Source organism: Felis catus, chromosome E1 (assembly GCF_018350175.1).
Source record: "Felis catus isolate Fca126 chromosome E1, F.catus_Fca126_mat1.0, whole genome shotgun sequence".
In the NCBI taxonomy this organism is placed as follows: domain Eukaryota; kingdom Metazoa; phylum Chordata; class Mammalia; order Carnivora; family Felidae; genus Felis; species Felis catus.
The window spans coordinates 19351207-19370311 of record NC_058381.1 but is presented as its reverse complement, the minus strand read 5'-3'; the positions used below and the strand labels follow the sequence as shown (position 1 = coordinate 19370311).

The following is a 19105-nucleotide window of genomic DNA, read 5'->3' as shown; positions in this document are numbered from 1 at the left end:
ACATGGACTGTTGTAATTTTGCTTGTCTTACGTGCCAATTCTCTAGATTGTCAATTTCTCTACGAAGCTGTCATTTTATCTCACCTATGGAGTGCATGAGGCCACTGTCCACATTAGCATTGAGTAAGTTGGACATTGCAAGGACTGTGCAGTGCCTCAGTGATGCCAGCCTCCGGGACATGCCACGTTTCCTGCCACCTGTTTGTGCATTTTCATCTTCAACTTCACTACAGTCATTCAAAAGGTTCATAAACAATGTGAAATACCTGAGAAGTAAAAAGATCGACTCTTACACAGTGAAGGCCACAGCAACCAGAAAGCTAATCTGATTTTCTGAAATTATCACATGTGCATCACATGAGTGGTCTTGGGTATCTGCTTCTCTCCAGTCCTGGGATAATCAGCCAGTGTGGCTCATCACGAAGTGTGCTATGCTGAGTATGATTTTATCCTGACAAAGCCAGCACATGGTTCATAACATAGCCACCGAACAGATGCAATCTTTCCTGGTCGATGCAGGGAACACTTTTAGTGTTTACCATATAAAACTAGTAGTCCAAATAGTTTACACAATGCCATTTGAAATGGCTTAATGAGGTGATCTGGGTTTTACTGCCAATAATTCAATGACCAGACACTTTCTTTAAAAACACAAAACACAGGTGCTTTCCTAACCCAGTCCTATCATAGGGAATATTGCCTCATGCATGGGTTATATTTTATAAGCAGCTGCCAATGGCCATAATACCCAAGTAATAAGGTCCACTTTCTACATACAATCATCTGCCACTTTGGTTAGATTTTGTTTTGTTGTATGTGGGGCTTTGTTTTTTGCTTTGCGTTTTTGGTGACTGAAATTTACTTCAGAAATAACTGTGATTTGGCTTCCATCAATTCCACACCATCTCCTTCCTCAGGCTGCAGTGGAAGACCAGCCAGGAGTGAAACAACGGCTTCCATGCTCGCCTGGTCCAAGTCTCTGAAGAAAGAAAATTTAAGGACCACATGAGTGTTTCAGGTTCTTCCACTCGACCTTCCCGCAAATAAACACCTTCCTAACGGAACTTTAGGAATTCAGGAACCACCTATTTCATTAAACCTATTAGGACAACCTAAATAATTTGAGTTAACATGCACACCCAGAATGCAAAAGCATTTTAAGTTAGGGAGAAGGTGATGATAACTTTCATAAAACCAAGCCTCACCGAAGGAATTTATGTGAATGATTATTATGTACTTCAGGGTTCAATTAGTTTCTGACATGTGACCATAAGTATTTACCATCTGAGCAAATATAGGAAATTCCAAACATCACTTTCTCACATTGGATTTTACTGAAAATCATTCAGTTAAAAATAGAAAGCAAAGATTTAAATAATTCAAATGCAAAACCCTGATATCCAAAAAACACATAAAATGTTGATAATAGTGATGATGTAGAATCAACACCCTGAGTAAACCTGCTAATAATTAATAATCACCCTCTCCATCTCTCTCTCTCTCTCTCTCTCTCTCTCTCTCTCTCTCTTTACCTTGTAAGACATTTTACATCATCATCTGCTGCTTGGTTTGATGTTCCCATGACCCAGTCTGTCAGGTATTCTACCATCTTATTCCTACAGAAAGGCAGAGAAAAGGAAAATAACAAACGATTTTTTTTTTAAGCCACACGTACACCTTTAGTCACACAAATATTTTTTATAGTGCAAATATTTGCCAAATCACTCGGTGACACGGCCGTTTCATTGAAGAGATACCGCTACTCCAACTCTCAACAGGCAGAAGAAGGGCACACAAACAGGCAACGTGAATATCAACGCTCCACGTCAGCCTTTAGCTATCGTACCAGTTTGGAAGCAGAATCAAATTCTTAGCTCCAGTATGATTTTAGACAAGGGGAACACTGTCATGGGCACAGAGCTTTGGGACATTTGAAAACACAGGGAGAGAAAAATAAAAAGGTAAATTGTTGCTTTTCCATTTTCTCCCTCCCCTTTCCTAGGATAATCAAGTAGCTGCTGGGGTTTTTTTTGTTTTGTTTTTTTTGGTTTTTGGGGCTTTTTGCACTTCATTTAACATAAGATTTACAAGACCCTACTTTGCTCTTTTGAGAACTCACCTAAATTTCATCTCTTGACAAAATGAGAGGTCATCTCTCCTTGCCATCATTACCTCGACTAACTGACACAGTTTCGTTTTTATTTGAATTGCATGGACCATGTTCCCAAGCACTCGAACGTATCTATTTAGATATAGAAACATTCAGGGGGAAAAAGGAAAAAAAACACACATATCAGATACAAACACAAGAAAAGTTTTCTAAATGCTTTACCCTCTAAGTAAAATGATGAAATGTGACTATGAAAACCGCAATATTTTTATTTATAGGAGCACATGCATAACTTCTGCTTACCTTATTGCACCCCACTTTGAGCGCAATAAAGAATAGCAAATTATTTCACTAGCAACCACCAATGCTGATGTGCTTCTGCTACATTTCAGTAGAATACTTACCTGACTAGATTTAACATCATTGTTTCAATGCTAGCTTGCCCCAGATGTTCGGAGCTGCCTTCGGTATGATTATCTAGTAAGTTCTTCATTATAGCTATGGTTTGCTCCACAAACTGAGTATTGGTGTCGGTCAATAAAACCTACATACAGAACAAAAACATCCTGGCATCAGCGCAGAGCAGACACATCACAGATGAAACTGCGTGACCTAACTGTCATACACATGCCAGAAAGCACCCGGGGGCATATACCCAAATAGGCACACACACACACACATAGGCACCCATACCCCTACCCAAGACATTTCTAACCCCTGGCACACCCACAACTAGAGTTCCTAAAAACCAAACTGCTCCCTATTTTGGATGATTCTTCTTTCTGCAATTTTCTGATGCTCATGCCAGTATTGAATTAAGTAATCAAAAAGAAAGAGGCTTCATTGTCAAACAAATCGATTCAAAGAAAAGGGTGAAAGATAAAGCACAGAACACTTTACCTGTCCTTGCGAGTCAAAAAACTTGCTGATGGTATTCTTCAATTTGTTAAATAGCATTGGATAAAGAGCAGGACTCAATTCTAGACCCACCAGATCCTTAACGTTGGTCCGTATTTGAAGTCCCACTTTCTCATGGTTACACACCATTAAGGATAACAGCCGATCCATAAATTTGCTGACAGGTGTATCTGCATTTCCCTCCGAGGACATCACCGAAATCATGGAACCCTTGCGTTCACTGACTGGGCCCATAGGGGGGCTATAGGTTGCCAAGCCAGAGTTGCTTCTTTGCTGCAGGCACACTCCCCCAAGGGCGCAAAGGAAGCCAGTCATGTTGATCCATTCCTGTAGGGAGTCCGTGTCAGACAAATCTATGGATCCTCCTCCACTCACATGAGACATTCGCCTCTTAACAATGGTCTTGTGAAGGCTTTCAGCAGCCTAAACACAAAAGTTTTACAGAAAGCATGAATCCAACCTCAATGGGTTGAGAGACGTGACAAATTACTTTTTATCCAACATTTCTTCCATGACAAAAGAACATTTTTTACATTTAAAAAATGCAAGTCTTCACTCCAACCATTTCTAATGACATCAAGGTATCTTACTGCTCAAGGGCAAATGAACTGAGGTACAGAACTAAGGTAGTGATAAACACATGTGCAATATCAGACCCAGAAGGTGGTTGTGGACTGCAGCTCAGAAAGGAACATGCAATCAAATTATTTGTTTCTATCAATCCCTGGACCTAGAGGCAATGTCTATGCTGCTTCAAGGAATATAAGCATTTGGAAATTTTTTTTTATATGAAATTTATTGACAAATTGGTTTCCATACAACACCCAGTGCTCATCCCAAAAGGTGCCCTCCTCAATACCCATCACCCACCCTCTCCTTCCTCCCACCCCCCCATCAACCCTCAGTTTGTTCTCAGTTTTTAACAGTCTCTTATGCTTTGGCTCTCTCCCACTCTAACCTTTTTTTTTTTTTTCCTTCCCCTCCCCCATGGAGCATTTGGAAATTTTCAACCAAGTAGTATGTGCACTTATTAGTGATGGCCCAAGTTCAAGTACTCTGGGACCAGCTTTGCAAACACTGCACTACTATTTTTTTTTATTGTTAATTTATTTATTTTTGCAGAGAGAGAGAGTGCAAACAGGGGAGGGACAGAGAGAGAGGAAGAGACTGAATCCCAATCAGGCTCCATACCATCAGCGCAGAGCTGGACATGGGACTCGAACCCACGAACTGTGAGATCATGACCTGAGCCGACACCAAGATTGAAATGCTTAACCAGCTGAGCCACCCAGGCGCCCGCATTATGCTATTAACAGATTCTGCATGGCAAGATGAGAGTAATCAAGCAAAAGAACCACTAAACAGGAAGGAAGGGACTGTAAGGAAGGGAGTGCAGAAAAACAAGAAACAACAGAAAATAATCAAATCCTACAAGAATCTGACTGAGGAGTCATCTTTAGAGAGTTCTGATCCTGTTAGTTTATGGAGTACAGATGAGAAAGAAAAACTCTTACTATGTGTGGCAAAGGTTTTTCAAATTCAGTTCTCTTTATATACTGCTTATAAGCTAATACTCATCCTATTACAGAGGACATATCAACCCAAGAAAGCAACACATTAGGGGCATTCTATGATAAACAAGGTGTAGAAGTACCATTGCAATTGCTTCATTATGTATGTTTGTTTTGTGGGAAAAATGGCCTTTCTCCCATGATGGATTGCTTTGAATAAGGAACTCCTGAAACTACCATTTCTTATGACACATGCGTTTATTACAGCTGGAGCTAACAGTAGAGTATGACTACCATCCCTGCGGTCGTGCAGCACACTATCCCTTTTAGGATCTACATTATAGGTATTTATGCAAATTCGCTGAACAAGAGTAGAGACAGAGTGCAGCTTGCAACATGGTGACTTAACATGTAGCACGGTGACAGGGTCATTGCCTACAAATCTCTGCTTTGACAGCATGTTTTGACAGAGAAAGCCTAGATCTTACACTTCGGTATTTTCTGTCACCTACTTTGTGAGGTTGGCTGGACTGAGTCAGATAATGAATCAACTTCATACCTTCGGTGACTTGTACAATAAAGAATCATTGGTATCAGACACAGAAATGACCATCGCAAAAGAACTTACAAACTGGCTTATAAGCAACAATGTGGTAGAACATAGATTTGGAGCAAATTTACATACTGAGATTATCAAACAGTGCCAAGAGAGTTTGAAGTTTTTAGCAGAAGAGCGACTGAGTCCTCAGCATATTGACCGCACGTGGGCTGCAGCAGTGCTGAACACGGTGATCAGTACCCACGTGACTTATTTCCTTTATTTGTCAAGAATGTGGATCCACTACCACTTAGACATCTCTTTTATCCAGTCTCAATCCTTGAGCCAAGTGTTCGTGGTGAACAAACATTGTACTGGGCATCAACGTCAATGAAACCTTTTTTCTTTTAAAGCATTATTAAATAAAGTACTAGGCTCAGGTATCTAAATAGAGTTCTTCTGCATCGTTATTAAATACTAAATTAAATAAGAAAGAGGAAGAAGAGCTCAGAAGAGCAGCTCTATCACCTTGGTCACCTGCAGCCAGCCCTTAAAGTACTGATAACAGTGATACCCATCAAAGTGGAGGCAGTGACATTGAAATGGATGAACAACTTATTAGTAGATCCAAACACGTGCAGCAGCGACTTTCAGACACGGAGGAATCTGTGCAGGGAAGTTCTGACGAAACTGCCAACAACGGTGAAGATGAAAGCAGTGGCCCCGGTAACAGTAGTGGGCACAGTGATGGATCTAGCAATGAGATGAATTCTAGCCATGCAAGCCAGTCAGCTGGGAGCCCTAGCAGGGAGGTATGGCCAGAAGACACTGCACATATGAAACCCTTTAAAGAAGATGATGAAGATGACGATCGTGGTCACAATCCTCCTAAAAGCAGTTGTGGTACAGATCTTCAGAACAGAAAGTTAGAAAGTCAAGCAGGCATTTGCTTAGGGGATTCCCAAGGCCCATCAGAAAGAAGTGGGACAAGCAACGGAACAGGAAAGGACCTGGTTTTTAACACTAAGTAATGCCATCAGTAGAGAATCAAATACAAATGCTAGAGGCCTGTTCACACTCTCAAGATCCAGAGCATGGTACTTCAGGGGAAATAAACACCATTCGTATAGCACAAACATCTCAAGAATCTTGTATTGCACACACTGGGGACTTTCTGGGGGGGGGGGCGCTACTGGGAATGGATCCTTTAATGGCCTGCCATTTATTGGTCCACAGCACCACCACCCTACCATTATTACCACCATGATGGGCATATTGCTGATGATATGCTAAGTGCGGCTGACGTCAGATGCAGTAGCATCCAGATCAGTGCAAAATCAGAATATGGCTGATTGTGATGAAGCATCTGGGTGTGACGAGCAGTTAGTTCAGATTAATTCACATGTAGAACATCTTATCTCCAACATCACCTTCCCAATTTAGCATCTCTTTACCATTAACATCTTAGTCAAGGACCCAAGGACCTGCAGTTAGTTCAAAAACATCAATTCAACATAATGCTCTAACAGGCATTAGTTTGGGTAATGTTTGCTTGGAAACACTTTATTGTGGGATACAGTTCAAGATATGATTCAATTTATCTTTCTGAAGGATTAAGAAATGAAACAGAGAAACTTCTCTGTTCCTTGGTATGTTGGCTTATAGACAGATTCGAATGAGATTCATTGAAGGCTGCCTTGAAAATTTAGGCAAGAACAGGTAAAGAGGAAGTTTTTACATGGCAAAGCTCATTCTGTATATTCTTATCGACTAGGTATGGTGAATTTAATGTACTATCATCAACCTGTGTTTTAGGAACTGAAGTTTTTACAATAGGTTTAAAGACTTTTCTCTCACAGGGTTCATATTTTATCACTCAGCCTTGCTTTTCGCAGCACTTCTTGGCAGTCTTGGTTAGATTCCCTCCAACAGAAACAATAATGCTTATTCCCTTCTTGCCTCTGGGAACGTCATAGTGAGTATTCTGTTTTCAAGTTACAGTTAAATGTTCTTGAACTACATCATATTACATATAAAAAAAGCTAAAGAAGTCAAGTTAAAGTTAAGCTGAAATATTAAAATTTTGATAGTGGCATTGTTCTCTCTGGACGGATCTTTTGTCTTGACTTCTGAAGCACATTAAGAATTAGGTTAGTGTTTTTTCCTAGTTTGAATGCTACTGTTTATTTAATAGGGTCCAAATGATTACCACAAGTTTCTTACATTTCAGTTCTGTTCCACTAGTACATTTCAGGTTTCCCTTGATAACGTTCCATTTTCTGGCATAGTAAATTCAGTTATTAACTGAATATGTAATGTTAATATAATGTTTGCAGCAGGGGCCTCTGGGTGGCTCCTCGGTCAAGCGTCCAACTCTTGATTTCGGCTCAGGCCATGATCTCACAGTTCATGAGATTGAGACCCGTGTCAGGCTCTGCACTGACAGCACGGAGCCTGCTTGGGATTCTCTTCTCTTCTCTTTTCTCTTCTCTTCTCTTCTCTTCTCTTCTCTTCTCTTCTCTTCTCTTCTCTTCTCTTCTCTTCTCTTCTCTCTTCTTTCTCTCTCTCTCTCTCTCTCCCTACCCTGCTCTCATGAATGCACCTGAGCTCACTCTCTCTCTCAAAATGAATAAACAAATTTATATATATACATATATGTATATATACATGTAATTTATATATATTATACATATATGTATAATTATGTTATATACATATTTATATCTATTTATATTAATATATTATGTATTATATATACATGTATAATGTTTTCAACTTACCTCTGCCAAGGCCTGATATAACTAATTTTATTGAATATTTAAGTACTTCAAGATATTTTTTTTACCTCACTGAATTAGAAAAAAGTATATACAATGTTTTATTTTCTGCTTTTGGTCTTTAAAGAGCTCTAATTTGACAATCACGATAGAAAAATTATTCATGCAGGTGTAAGAAACCACAGACGTCTGTTAGTGAATCGGTCTGGCATATACTCTTTATCTTTTTTTTATTATGTTTTTTTTTAAATTTTTTTTTTAACGTTTATTTATTTTTGAGATAGAGAGAGACAGAGCATGAATGGGGGAGGGTCAGAGAGAGGGAGACACAGAATCCGAAACAGGCTCCAGGCTCTGAGCTGTCAGCACAGAGCCCGACGCGGGGCTGGAACTCATGGACCGCGAGATCATGACCTGAGCCAAAGTCAGATGCCCAACCGACTGAGCCACCCAGGCGCCCCTTATGTTTTTTTGTGAGAAAGAGAGTGTGAGCAGGGGAGGGGCAGAGAGAGAGTGAGAAGAGAGAATCCCAAGTAGGTTCCAAGCTGTCAGTGCAGAGTCCCACATAAGGCTCGATACCAAGAACCGTGCATGACCTGAGCTGAAATCAAGAGCTAGACACTTAACCAACTTAACCACCCACATGCCCCATGCATATACTCTTTAAAAGGAATGCTTTTTTTTTTTAATTTTTGTTTCAAGTTTTTATTTAAATTCCAGTTATTTAACATACGATGTGGTAATAATTCCAGTAAGAGGAATGCTTTTAATGGCTGAATGTTTCATCATTTACAGAGGTGCTATAGCAGTTTTTTTTTTTTTTAATGTTAATTGCTTGGGGCGCCTGGGTGCCTCAGTTGGTTAAGAGTCTGACTCTTGATTTCAGCTCAGGTCATGATCTGACCTTGTGGGTTTGAGCCTTGCATCGGGCTCTGTGCTGACAGTGTGGCAACTGCTTGGGATTCTGTCTTCCTGTCTTTCTGCTCCTCCCCTGCGCACACACACTGTCTCTCAAAAATAAACATTATTTTAAAAAATGTTAATTGTATGGGGAGCCTGGGTGGCTCAGTCAGTTAAGCATCTGACTTCGGCTCAGGTCATGATCTGACAGTTTGTGGTTCAAGCCCCGTGTCGGGCTCTGTGCTGACAGCTCGGAGCCTGGAGCCTGCTTCGGATTCTTTATCTCCCTCTCTCTCTGCCCCTTCCCCACTCATGCTCTGTATCTCTGTCTCTCAAAAATAAGTAAACATTAAAAAAAAATGTTAAATGTTGTCTTTTAAAAGCCCTTGTGAAACCACAAGTGTTTTTTAAGTACTTGCTGTATCAATTTATATTCTCCATATGTGTACCTGCATACCCTATTACCCAGCAGTTCCACTGTTAAGTATGTACTTTACAGAAATATACCTAGACAGTTACCAAAAGACACATTCAAGAATGTTCAAAGCAGCACGGGTCAAAATAACTCAATAGTCTTTGTATAGCTATCCAGTGTTCAAAGAGAATAGAAAGAAAAATTAAATTGTGAACTGTCTGCTGAACGAAATAACATACAGCAGTAACAGTGAACGAATGACAATGGCCCAGAGCAGTGTAGGTCACTCTCACAATGTTGAGTGACAGAAGCCAGATATAAAAGACTACATCTCCAGCACTCCATTTACAGAAAGCTTAAAACAGGAAAGCTATTGTATTTAGTAGTCAGGATAATGGTTACTCTTGGGTTGTTTAGTGATTGGAAGTGGGGCACAACAAAGGCTTCCCATGTGCTAGTAAGGATTTTTTTTTCTTGTTGTGGGTGCTGGTTCCACGGGCATGTTCATCTCCTAATATTCTGAACTGTTGCTTTGATTTATACATGCTTTTTATGTATGTTATATTCCAATTAAAAAAATGATGTGAAAAAGGGGAAAAAAAGAAGTCCAAACTTAGATTACCATATACATTTTTTAAGAGCCACTAATATATTTTTGTCATAGACTGATAGAACCAACCCAGAATATTAAACTTCTTTTACAAAGCTTTGGACTCACATGAACGAACCTTACAAACATTATGCCAAGTGTGTGCCAAGCGTGGGCTGTGTGCTGACAGTGCGGAGCCTGTTTGGGATCCTCTCTCTTCCTCTCTCTTTGCCCCTCCCCCACTCATGCTGTCTCTGTCTCTCTCAAAAATAAATAAACTTAAAGAAAAAAAGAATACCTAACAAAATAGTAAAATGTATTGCTTCAATTTTAATTTATTTTATCTAACTTTGTCATCCCTTTCCTGAAAATTCTGTGAAATACTCTGATGGAAAAAGAGAAGGAAAGAGGGTAAAGGAAGGGTCTCTACCACAGATCATCTCTAGCTCCTGCTCCCCCATATTTCTGCAATGATGGAAACACTTTATACCTGTGCTGTTCAACACAGTAGCAAATTGCTACATCCGGCTAATGAATCCTTGAAATGTGGCTACTGTAAGACTGGGAAACTGAATTTTAACTGTATTTAAATTACTTTAAATTTTCATTTAAACATAAGTAGCCACATGTGGCTAGTGGCTATCATAATAGAGCAGTTTTAATGTTTATTTATTTTGGAGAGAGAGAGAGAGTGCAAGTGGGGGAGCGACAGAGAGAGAGAGAGAGAGAGAGAGAGAGAGAGAGAGAGAGAGAGAGAGAGAGAGAGAGGAAGACACAGAATCCAAAGCAGGCTCCAGGCTCTGAGCCGTCAGCACACAGAGCCCGACGTGGGGCTGAACTCATAAGCCATGACGTCATGACCTGAGCCGAGGTCAGACACTTAACTGAGCCACCACGCTCCCCCATAATAGTGCAGTTTTAGATGAACCAACACTAAATAAGTCTTACAACGACTATATATATGTTATACGAAGAGTGACTCCAAAGATTACTGAAATGAAGTACACACGTTTAGCAGATCAATTAAAAGACAAAAATCAACTTCACAAACTCACCTGGCCATCTTCCATTTTAGCTTTTGGATAGTTGAGGATTAGTTTTGTGGCTTGTTCCCACTTTGCATGTGTATCTTCCCAAGCCTAAAATGAAAACAATTACCACTTGAAAGCAATTGTAAACTTAGGACTAAAAATCAATCAGCGATAGGTCTCAAACTTGGTGCATACTAGAGGTATAATATCCCACATGTAATATGCACATATAAATTAGATCTGCTTCAAAAGCCATTCCTTGTCTGTCTGTCTGTCTGTCTCTCTCTCTCTCTCTCTCTCACACACACACACACACACACACACACACACACACACACACACACACAACATGCGGCTTCTCCGATCGAGGGTGGGGCCCGGGGAGCTGTTTCTGTTACAAAGAGCATACCTCTGTGTTTCCTGCCGTGGGGTGCTCGATGCGCCTGAGTAGTGCCATCACTCTTTTCTGAAGTGCTGCTCTTCCTAAGCAAAGACAACAGCACATCAACTCGTTGCACTTAGAGCCCTGAATGCCATGGGAGAGGCTGGCGGGCCAAACCCCCAAGGCAGAGTAGGAGGAGTGGAATGAATGCTTCCTATGATAAAGGTGAACGCTTCCTTTTGCTAGCCTCACAGGAAAGGTATTTAACTTGGACTCTACAATATCCACAGCATAAAATAAGCTATTCCCACCTATTATTTACTCAAAACATAGGCCAGTGTGTTTGAAACTTCACCATATACAGTTCAGCCACAGTAAATTACACAATCTGAAACTGACAGTAATTTATACTGCCAGTTTTTAAACAATTGTACTGCGTGTTAAAAGCTCAGTGAGAAGTTAACAATTTGTTTCAAATGCTATTTATTTTCACCCCATCTTAAGTAGAAAAGGATTTCAGGTGAGCTTCTTGAATTAACTCTCTAAGCTTACCAAGCAGTTCCTACATTCCTGGCACAATCAGATGTCGTGTGACTCGAGGCAAACTGAGTGGCGGGGTGGGGGGACGTTATCCACACTTACCTGTTGACATCATATTGCTGACAGAGGCAAATTCCATGAATGTGTTATAGTTGGGCAAGAAGTTGTGCACCGACACTTCATCCACCCCACACCGGATGTCTGCCTCCTCACAGAGGTGGCGGAAACAGGACATGGCAACCAGAACAGCTTCAGTGTCAGGGCTCCACAGAAACATGTACAGGGCCACTTCGAGTTTGGTCTGAGCCTGTCGGCATATCGGCGGTGTGCCGCTGCACCCTGCTGCACTATCCTGGGAGTCAGGGATGAGAGGCATTATGTTTGCAACTCAGGTGATTTTATTTATCAAATCCAACAATGCAACACACTGTGTACCGTGTATGTGGGCATTCAAGAACACGCAAAAGCTTTCCCCTGCAACCATGACAGGAATTTTCAAACCCCTAAACATCTTGTCTGAATGAGAAATGAGATGATTTGGACCAATACAATGCTACTACTTGTCCAATTTCAAATCGAATAGGTATTATCCTTACTTTAGATCCTAGAAATATAGATGAAGTCTAACGCAAACACAAGTAAAGTACCCGTGGCGTAAATCTACTGAATGAAAAATGCAATGCACTTCCAACTCAATTATAAATGACAAAAGAAGTAGTAAGAAATTCTATCTACCCACCAGTAGTAAGAAATAAAGTAAGTCCGCTGCAACAAGGACTAAAATAAGGGCACGGACAAGAACCGAATGTTGCTGTAGAAGATATACTTGATTCTGGGTTACAGAGTTCCAAAAGGAATCCTCATTTACAACATGAATGTAAATTCTGCAGTCAACATAGACTGCAGTAAACACTATACTGCTTACTTGTTGTTTTTCCTCAACAGAAGGTTATACTGAAAATTAGGGATAAAAGAGCTTTGGTCTGTACCTCTAGATTTTCAAGTCTAACAGTAAAATGCCAACGGTCAAGTGGACCAGCAAGATCTTCTGTGGAATATCAGTATAATCAAGATTCCTGCAGGCTATATATGGCAAAGATTAGGGAAGTTAACCTAATCCTACAACAAGGCTGTGAATACATGCTGCTGACCTTCCCATGAAAAAAGCAGACACTCATCTCCACTGATAAGTATTAAAGAAATATACTCTCGGGGCGCCTGGGTGGCGCAGTCGGTTAAGCGTCCGACTTCAGCCAGGTCACGATCTCGCGGTCCGTGAGTTCGAGCCCCGCGTCAGGCTCTGGGCTGATGGCTCAGAGCCTGGAGCCTGGTTCCGATTCTGTGTCTCCCTCTCTCTCTGCCCCTCCCCCGTTCATGCTCTGTCTCTCTCTGTCCCAAAAATAAATAAACGTTGAAAAAAAAAAATTAAAAAAAAAAAAAAGAAATGTACTCTCTAGATTGGCAGCTGCATCCTAAATGCCACAAATCGTGTTTTTAGGTTTTTAAGAGTAAAAAACAAAACAAAACAGGTTTGGTCTGGAAGAGACATTCTTTTGTCATGATTTTCTATTTTCACTTGTACTGTGATTTATTTTTAAAAAGAATTATGCACACAAACACAAAAAACACAGACACTTATCTATTTCAAGCAAAATGCTTTATCTCCAGTAAATTTGTATTTTTGTTAGGTGGTACAACTTTTAAACTTCTGCGATATGAATGGATATGAATGGTCCTTTGTACAGTAGAGGTTTATGATAATTGTAGCTCTCAGTTATAGTTTATCAATAAGTGTCAATCAATCAAGTGCTGTTTACACACAATCTCATTTAATCCTTCCAACACTTCTGGGACATAAATTGTTGTTATCCCCATTTTAAAGCTGATGAACTGGGTCACAGGGTTGTTAGGAACTTGCCTGAGGTTCCACAAAGATCAGTGATCGAACTAGAATCTAAGCAGTTCTTTACTACACTGTATCATCTAGTTGAAATTTACCAAAGTTCATTCAGGAAAAAACATACAGCACAGATGACAATAATACAGGAAAACTACAAAAGAAGCTGCTTACCATGGATGAGTTTCCTTTTCCCTTCCGAAGAGAGGCTCCAGGCGTACAAGTACGTATTAATTCTTCATGATCCATGGACATCTGACTGGTAGCTCCACTCGAAGGAACATCACATCCTACCCCGTAAAGGAAGAGAAAGTGACAGGAACTTCTATCTGCCTGCTAAAAAGAAGAAATAAGTAAGCCTTTCTGAAGCACTGATAATCAAGAAAACTAAATACATAATATGAGCTGTCTTTCTGTTTGCAACTATCCTGGAAAACTTCTCATCCCAACTCCTAATCCTTGAAGAATATTCACTAGAGACCCAATAGTACAAATAATGTTTGCTCAGTGTATTTGAAGCTCCTCAGCCTTCCACCCTTCAAATCACCAGAAACAACAGGTTCTAGAAATGCAAATTAACATTTCTAGATCTAACATGAGCACAGTTAAACATCAACAACATAAATCTACCATATGAAAAATACAAGGTACTTCTCAGTCAATTACAAATGACGACAATTTTCTCCCCATAAGATTTTACCCTGTGCCATATCAGGATAATTGGAAGTTAACTCTTTTGACACTAAGTTCCTTTGGACCAGTAATTAACACTGGTAAATATGCCAAGCCTGTTGCAACTTTACTGACCAGAGTACTGCAGATTATTACTGGATTACTAATGCTTATACTCTGGAGAATTATACCATAGGCAAAGGTATGAAACCCTGAAGTCTAATCTTGTTCCTTATCTTTGGGATAATGCCAAATCCCACTATATTAACACACTAAGATAACCCTCATGTATAAAACCTAAATCACCATTAGCCCATTTCTAAACAAAGAAATTTAACAAGCTGCATGGTACACTGAAAAACATGAGTATAATATGTTTAAGATATCTTGGAGTTATTATTCTAGAAAAAGATAAAAATTCATTGAATCAAGAACTCCAAAAATTACACCATAATAGAAAAAAATTTAACTGACTACAGAAACTTTATGATAAAAGAAATTTAAAGCTCTTCTCTAACTCCCTAAAATCTTGTCCCCATACTTTAACAGTTCAGAATCAAGACTTTTCACTCAACCGTAAGGGAGAGGACTCAGATATTTGAAGAGGTGAAATTGTCACGGCAGAAATGTAAATAAACTTAAAGACCCTTAACCTCTTTCCTTAAGTTTCTTGACAGATAACTGGACTAGCCTAAACCATAAGATTCAAGTCTTATGCACAAACTTGAGACAAGATAGAATATGTTTCTCAATCTAATTTGGTTATAGCAGCCCCCACTCCTCCTCGGCCTGCCCCATAGAGTCCTGTTGAACTCAACTGGAATTTATCAAGATTGCAACTTCAAGGACAGAGACTCAACAATTTTTAAAATGTTAACTTCTCAGCCATTATCCTCTGCACACATATTTCCCTTTGAAGACACCGTAGGCAGAAAAAGCTAAAGTAGGACTTAATTTGGCGAATATACATTTTCTTAATCTCTTCCCATTTACCCCAAAATAGGCTTCCATTTTAAAGATGTCACTTTGCTTACCTTATTTTTAAGAAGAAATTTATTCCTGCAGATCAAAATTTCCCGCAACCATTTGAGAATTTCTGTGCTACTAAGCATTTGATGGCTAGTTAATTTCTTGCAGATGTAAAAAAGCATTTGAGAGCTGCAATAGAATAAAGTTTGTGGTTATCAGTATCATCGATAAATAACCTAACAGAGGTATAATCAGTACATAAGAATGACATTCTCTCATAATGGATATAAATATACAGAAGCTAGGATTTTGTTTTAAAGAAATTGATTAATGTTAATGTTAATAGCACGATAATCAAAGGAAAGAGGTCTACAAATTATGTTAAAAAAAAAAAAAAAAAAAAAAAAAAGCAAGCAACTGTAAATCCTCCAATCCCCAAACTCCCAAGTGTTTCATCTACGCATCTCATCTTTGCAGAAGACTCAGAAGAAACGACAGCCTACGTGCACAGCATAGGCTGTATGTAAACCCAGTGCTCTAGAGCAGGGATCTGCAAACAACTGCCTGTAGACCAAATCCGGTCCATTATTTGCTTTCCATAAATAAAGTCTCAGTGGAACGTGGCCACACCCATTCATTTGCATACTGTCTATGGCTTTCGCTTTCGTGCTCCGACAGTGAAACTGAATAGTTCAGACAGAGACTATCTGGTCCACCAACCTATGATATTTACTACCTGACCTTTTAGACAAAAATTTGCTGATCCCCACTCCAGAGTCATCATATTGTCCAACACTGTAGCCACTAGCCAGCCACATGTGACTAATGGGCACTTGAAATGTGGCTTGCCCAAACTGAGATGTGCTGTTAAGTGTGAAACACAACCAAATTTTGAAGACTTGACGGAAAAAAATAATGCAAGATATCTCAATAACTTTTATTTTGATTATATATTGGAATGATATTCTAGAAATAGAAGCTGGGTTTAAAAATATTATTAAAATTAGTAATACCTTTCCTTTACACTCTGTAATGCGGCAACCCAGAAAATTTTAAATTAGGTATGTGGTTCACATTACATTACTATTCAAGATCACTGCTCTGTGTCTAGGATTTAACTCAGCTGCCAGGGAAGACAGTGCACCCACTTCTATGATGAGATAATGACAAAATACACCTAAGGATTACACATTTCCATTTTTCTCAATGTGTTGCCTTTGTGCTCTTTAAAAGATAATAATTTATACAACCTAGGAAATAAATTATAAAATTCTGTATATATTTTTACCTTCTAAACAGATGTTCATTATTTTTTAAAAATATTTTTGAGAGAGAGAGAGAGAAACTAAGAGAGAGACTGAGAGACAGAGACAGAACGTGGGCAGGGGAGGGGCAGAGAGAGAAGGAGACACAGAATCTGAGCTGTCAGCACCGAGCCCAAAACACGGGGCTCGAACTCACTAGCAGTGACATCAGGACCTGAGCTGAAGTCAGATGGTGAACTGACTGAGCCACCCAGGTGCCCCTAAACAGATGTTCATTATTAATTCACTTATCAAAATCATTGGTATTATGGAAAATTTATGAAAGATTATAGTTTTAAAAAGTGAAATAAATGATTAACATCATGTAATTTTAACACTCTAAGCTCATATTTCTAACAATTTAATACACAGTTGTAACTACATGGAAATCTGGAACATAAGAGAAAACACTAAGTAACAGTACTTATGGTTGGGTAATACTATTTAGCACAATGTTTTAAATTTTACTTTCTTGGAGCACCTGGGTGGCTCAGTTGGTTAGGTGACTGACTTTGGCTCAGGTCGTGATCTCGCAGTTTGTGAGTTCCAGCCCCACGAAGGGCTCTGTGCTGACAGCTCAGAGCCTGGAGCCTGCTTCATATTTTGTGTCTCCCCCTCTCTCTACCCCTCCCCTGCTCATGCTCTGTGTCTCTCTGTCCCTCAATAATAAATAAACACTAAAAAATAAAAAAATATATAAAAAATTTACTTTCCAAATTGCTGTGACAACAATTCTTACAGTTAAAACAAGAATCTAATTAATAATTCAAGACAAATAAAATACAAGATCATAAAACCTCTATAAAGTTTCACAACTGACCGAGTACTACAGAGTTAATATCTCAAGACAAAAAATAAATGCAAAATAAAACTTTAACTTGAATTAAAAAGTTAAAGTACATATACCTAATTTCCCAAAATGTTTCCACAGGAGCATCAGGATTCCACAAATCAATGCTATCTAACTGATGAAGAACCAGCAGAGCCTGAATTTTAAAAAAGAGAGAGAATTACTCAAAAGTTTTTTGGTAAATGTAACACTGGAGTATTTATTTTACAAATCTAATAAATCGAGCTATTTAATTGCAGCCTCAACACACAGTAAAAGGCAAAAGAAAAAGACTAAAGAACCCAAATCTCTAGGGAATAATATATGTAGAATAAAATCATTTTATTCTATCATTCTTACTTTAAATGGCATATAGAGACCCAGTTAAATGACAGACGAATTCAGAGGAGCAATATACACATATAAAAATTGTTTTAAGACACAAACTAAGTCATTGCAATAAGTGTTAAAGAACTCAGTGGAACAACAAAAAGTTAATCTCCAAGTAAGGAGAGCTCACCAAAATTAATACACACAACAATATTTTACTTCCAGGGTGAAAGGTAAAGTAGAAGTTATTCTGCTCACCGCAAATTCTTTTGGAACAGAAAAGATCAATTATTTTCCAAAGAACAAGGGCAGGGGAAGCAAAACAGACTTCACATTTCAGAGCAGGTTATTCATTCTTACATACTCCTATAGACCACAGAATTGAAGTTGGAATTTGGCTTACAGAACGTTAACAAGAATTAAAGAAGTCACGTAAAATATACAGCTAATATACAAACACACCATTATGAAGTAATGAAAACCATCACAGTACAAAGTGTACCCTAGACTCTTCCTTGGAACCAGCCCCAACTCCAGTTCCACGTGGCATCCCCCAGCGGCACCCCACTGAGCTACGTGTATTCTTCTCAGTCCTTGGTCAGTGTATTTGGTAATTCTTTAGCCCCTTGAAAGCCTTTTATTGAAACTCCAACAAGATGCTGTTCAGAACAAATTATGAAAACTGATTTCTTCTCTCAAAATAGCAAATCAAATGTGTAAACCGCTGGTATCTGCATCGAAAACCTGCCTTACATTAAGAAAGGACACATAAAGGTCTAACCTTCGATGACTTTATAACTCCAAAACATAAATTATACCAGGACCAGACCTATATTATCCTGTTTTATTGTAATTACTTTTAGATATATAATGAAAACTTCAATTCATTGTGAGAATCTTCAAAAATTATAGTTTATACCTCTCATATCAAGAAAAAACCACACAAATTAACATCCAATTGTTACTATTGTGTAAAAACAATATAGTTTGCTGACACTTTAAGTAGCCAATTCTCTATATTTTTGTTTGAAGAAATACTTTTTAAAGTAATGAAAGACAATGGGTTAGCCTTTTCCCCTTAATATGATTGCTTCCCTTATCGTGTTCCCTTCCATTTTATTCCCTACATGTATTCTAACAAAGCTGTAAACATAGTGTACTCATCTGACATTTCCTAAATATCTTTCCATGTTGCCATGTGATTGGCATGTTTCAATGGATATTTAGCCGTTTACCATTGTGTCACTGAGGACTGACCTGCTTTCTCCCTAGCGCATAGTTTAAGTTCTCCTAGCGCCCTATTATAAGCTACAGCAATAAGCATACACGTATGTGTAGCTTCTTCCTTTTGTATTCAGAGGATGAAACAAAAACCTTACAGGAATGGAATTAT

General features: G+C 39.0%; 1 protein-coding gene across 12 annotated transcripts in view; it reads right to left on the bottom strand.

The window, feature by feature from the left end:
• The window catches only part of NF1 (neurofibromin 1), a 248922-nt gene that overhangs the window by 128162 nt on the left and 101655 nt on the right, over positions 1–19105 (bottom strand). For 11 of the 12 annotated variants that reach the window (XM_023243531.2, XM_023243534.2, XM_045044229.1 and 8 more), the window contains 12 exons: positions 17460–17539; positions 15315–15438; positions 13783–13944; positions 11814–12063; positions 11199–11272; positions 10814–10897; positions 3011–3451; positions 2515–2654; positions 2120–2242; positions 1533–1616; positions 863–979; positions 85–266 (listed from right to left, as the gene is read on the bottom strand). In XM_023243531.2, the coding sequence (XP_023099299.2) occupies positions 85–266; positions 863–979; positions 1533–1616; positions 2120–2242; positions 2515–2654; positions 3011–3451; positions 10814–10897; positions 11199–11272; positions 11814–12063; positions 13783–13944; positions 15315–15438; positions 17460–17539 (1861 nt within the window). The remainder of the gene's footprint in view (positions 1–84; positions 267–862; positions 980–1532; positions 1617–2119; positions 2243–2514; positions 2655–3010; positions 3452–10813; positions 10898–11198; positions 11273–11813; positions 12064–13782; positions 13945–15314; positions 15439–17459; positions 17540–19105) is intronic. The other variant, XM_023243527.2, reaches the window with a different exon arrangement.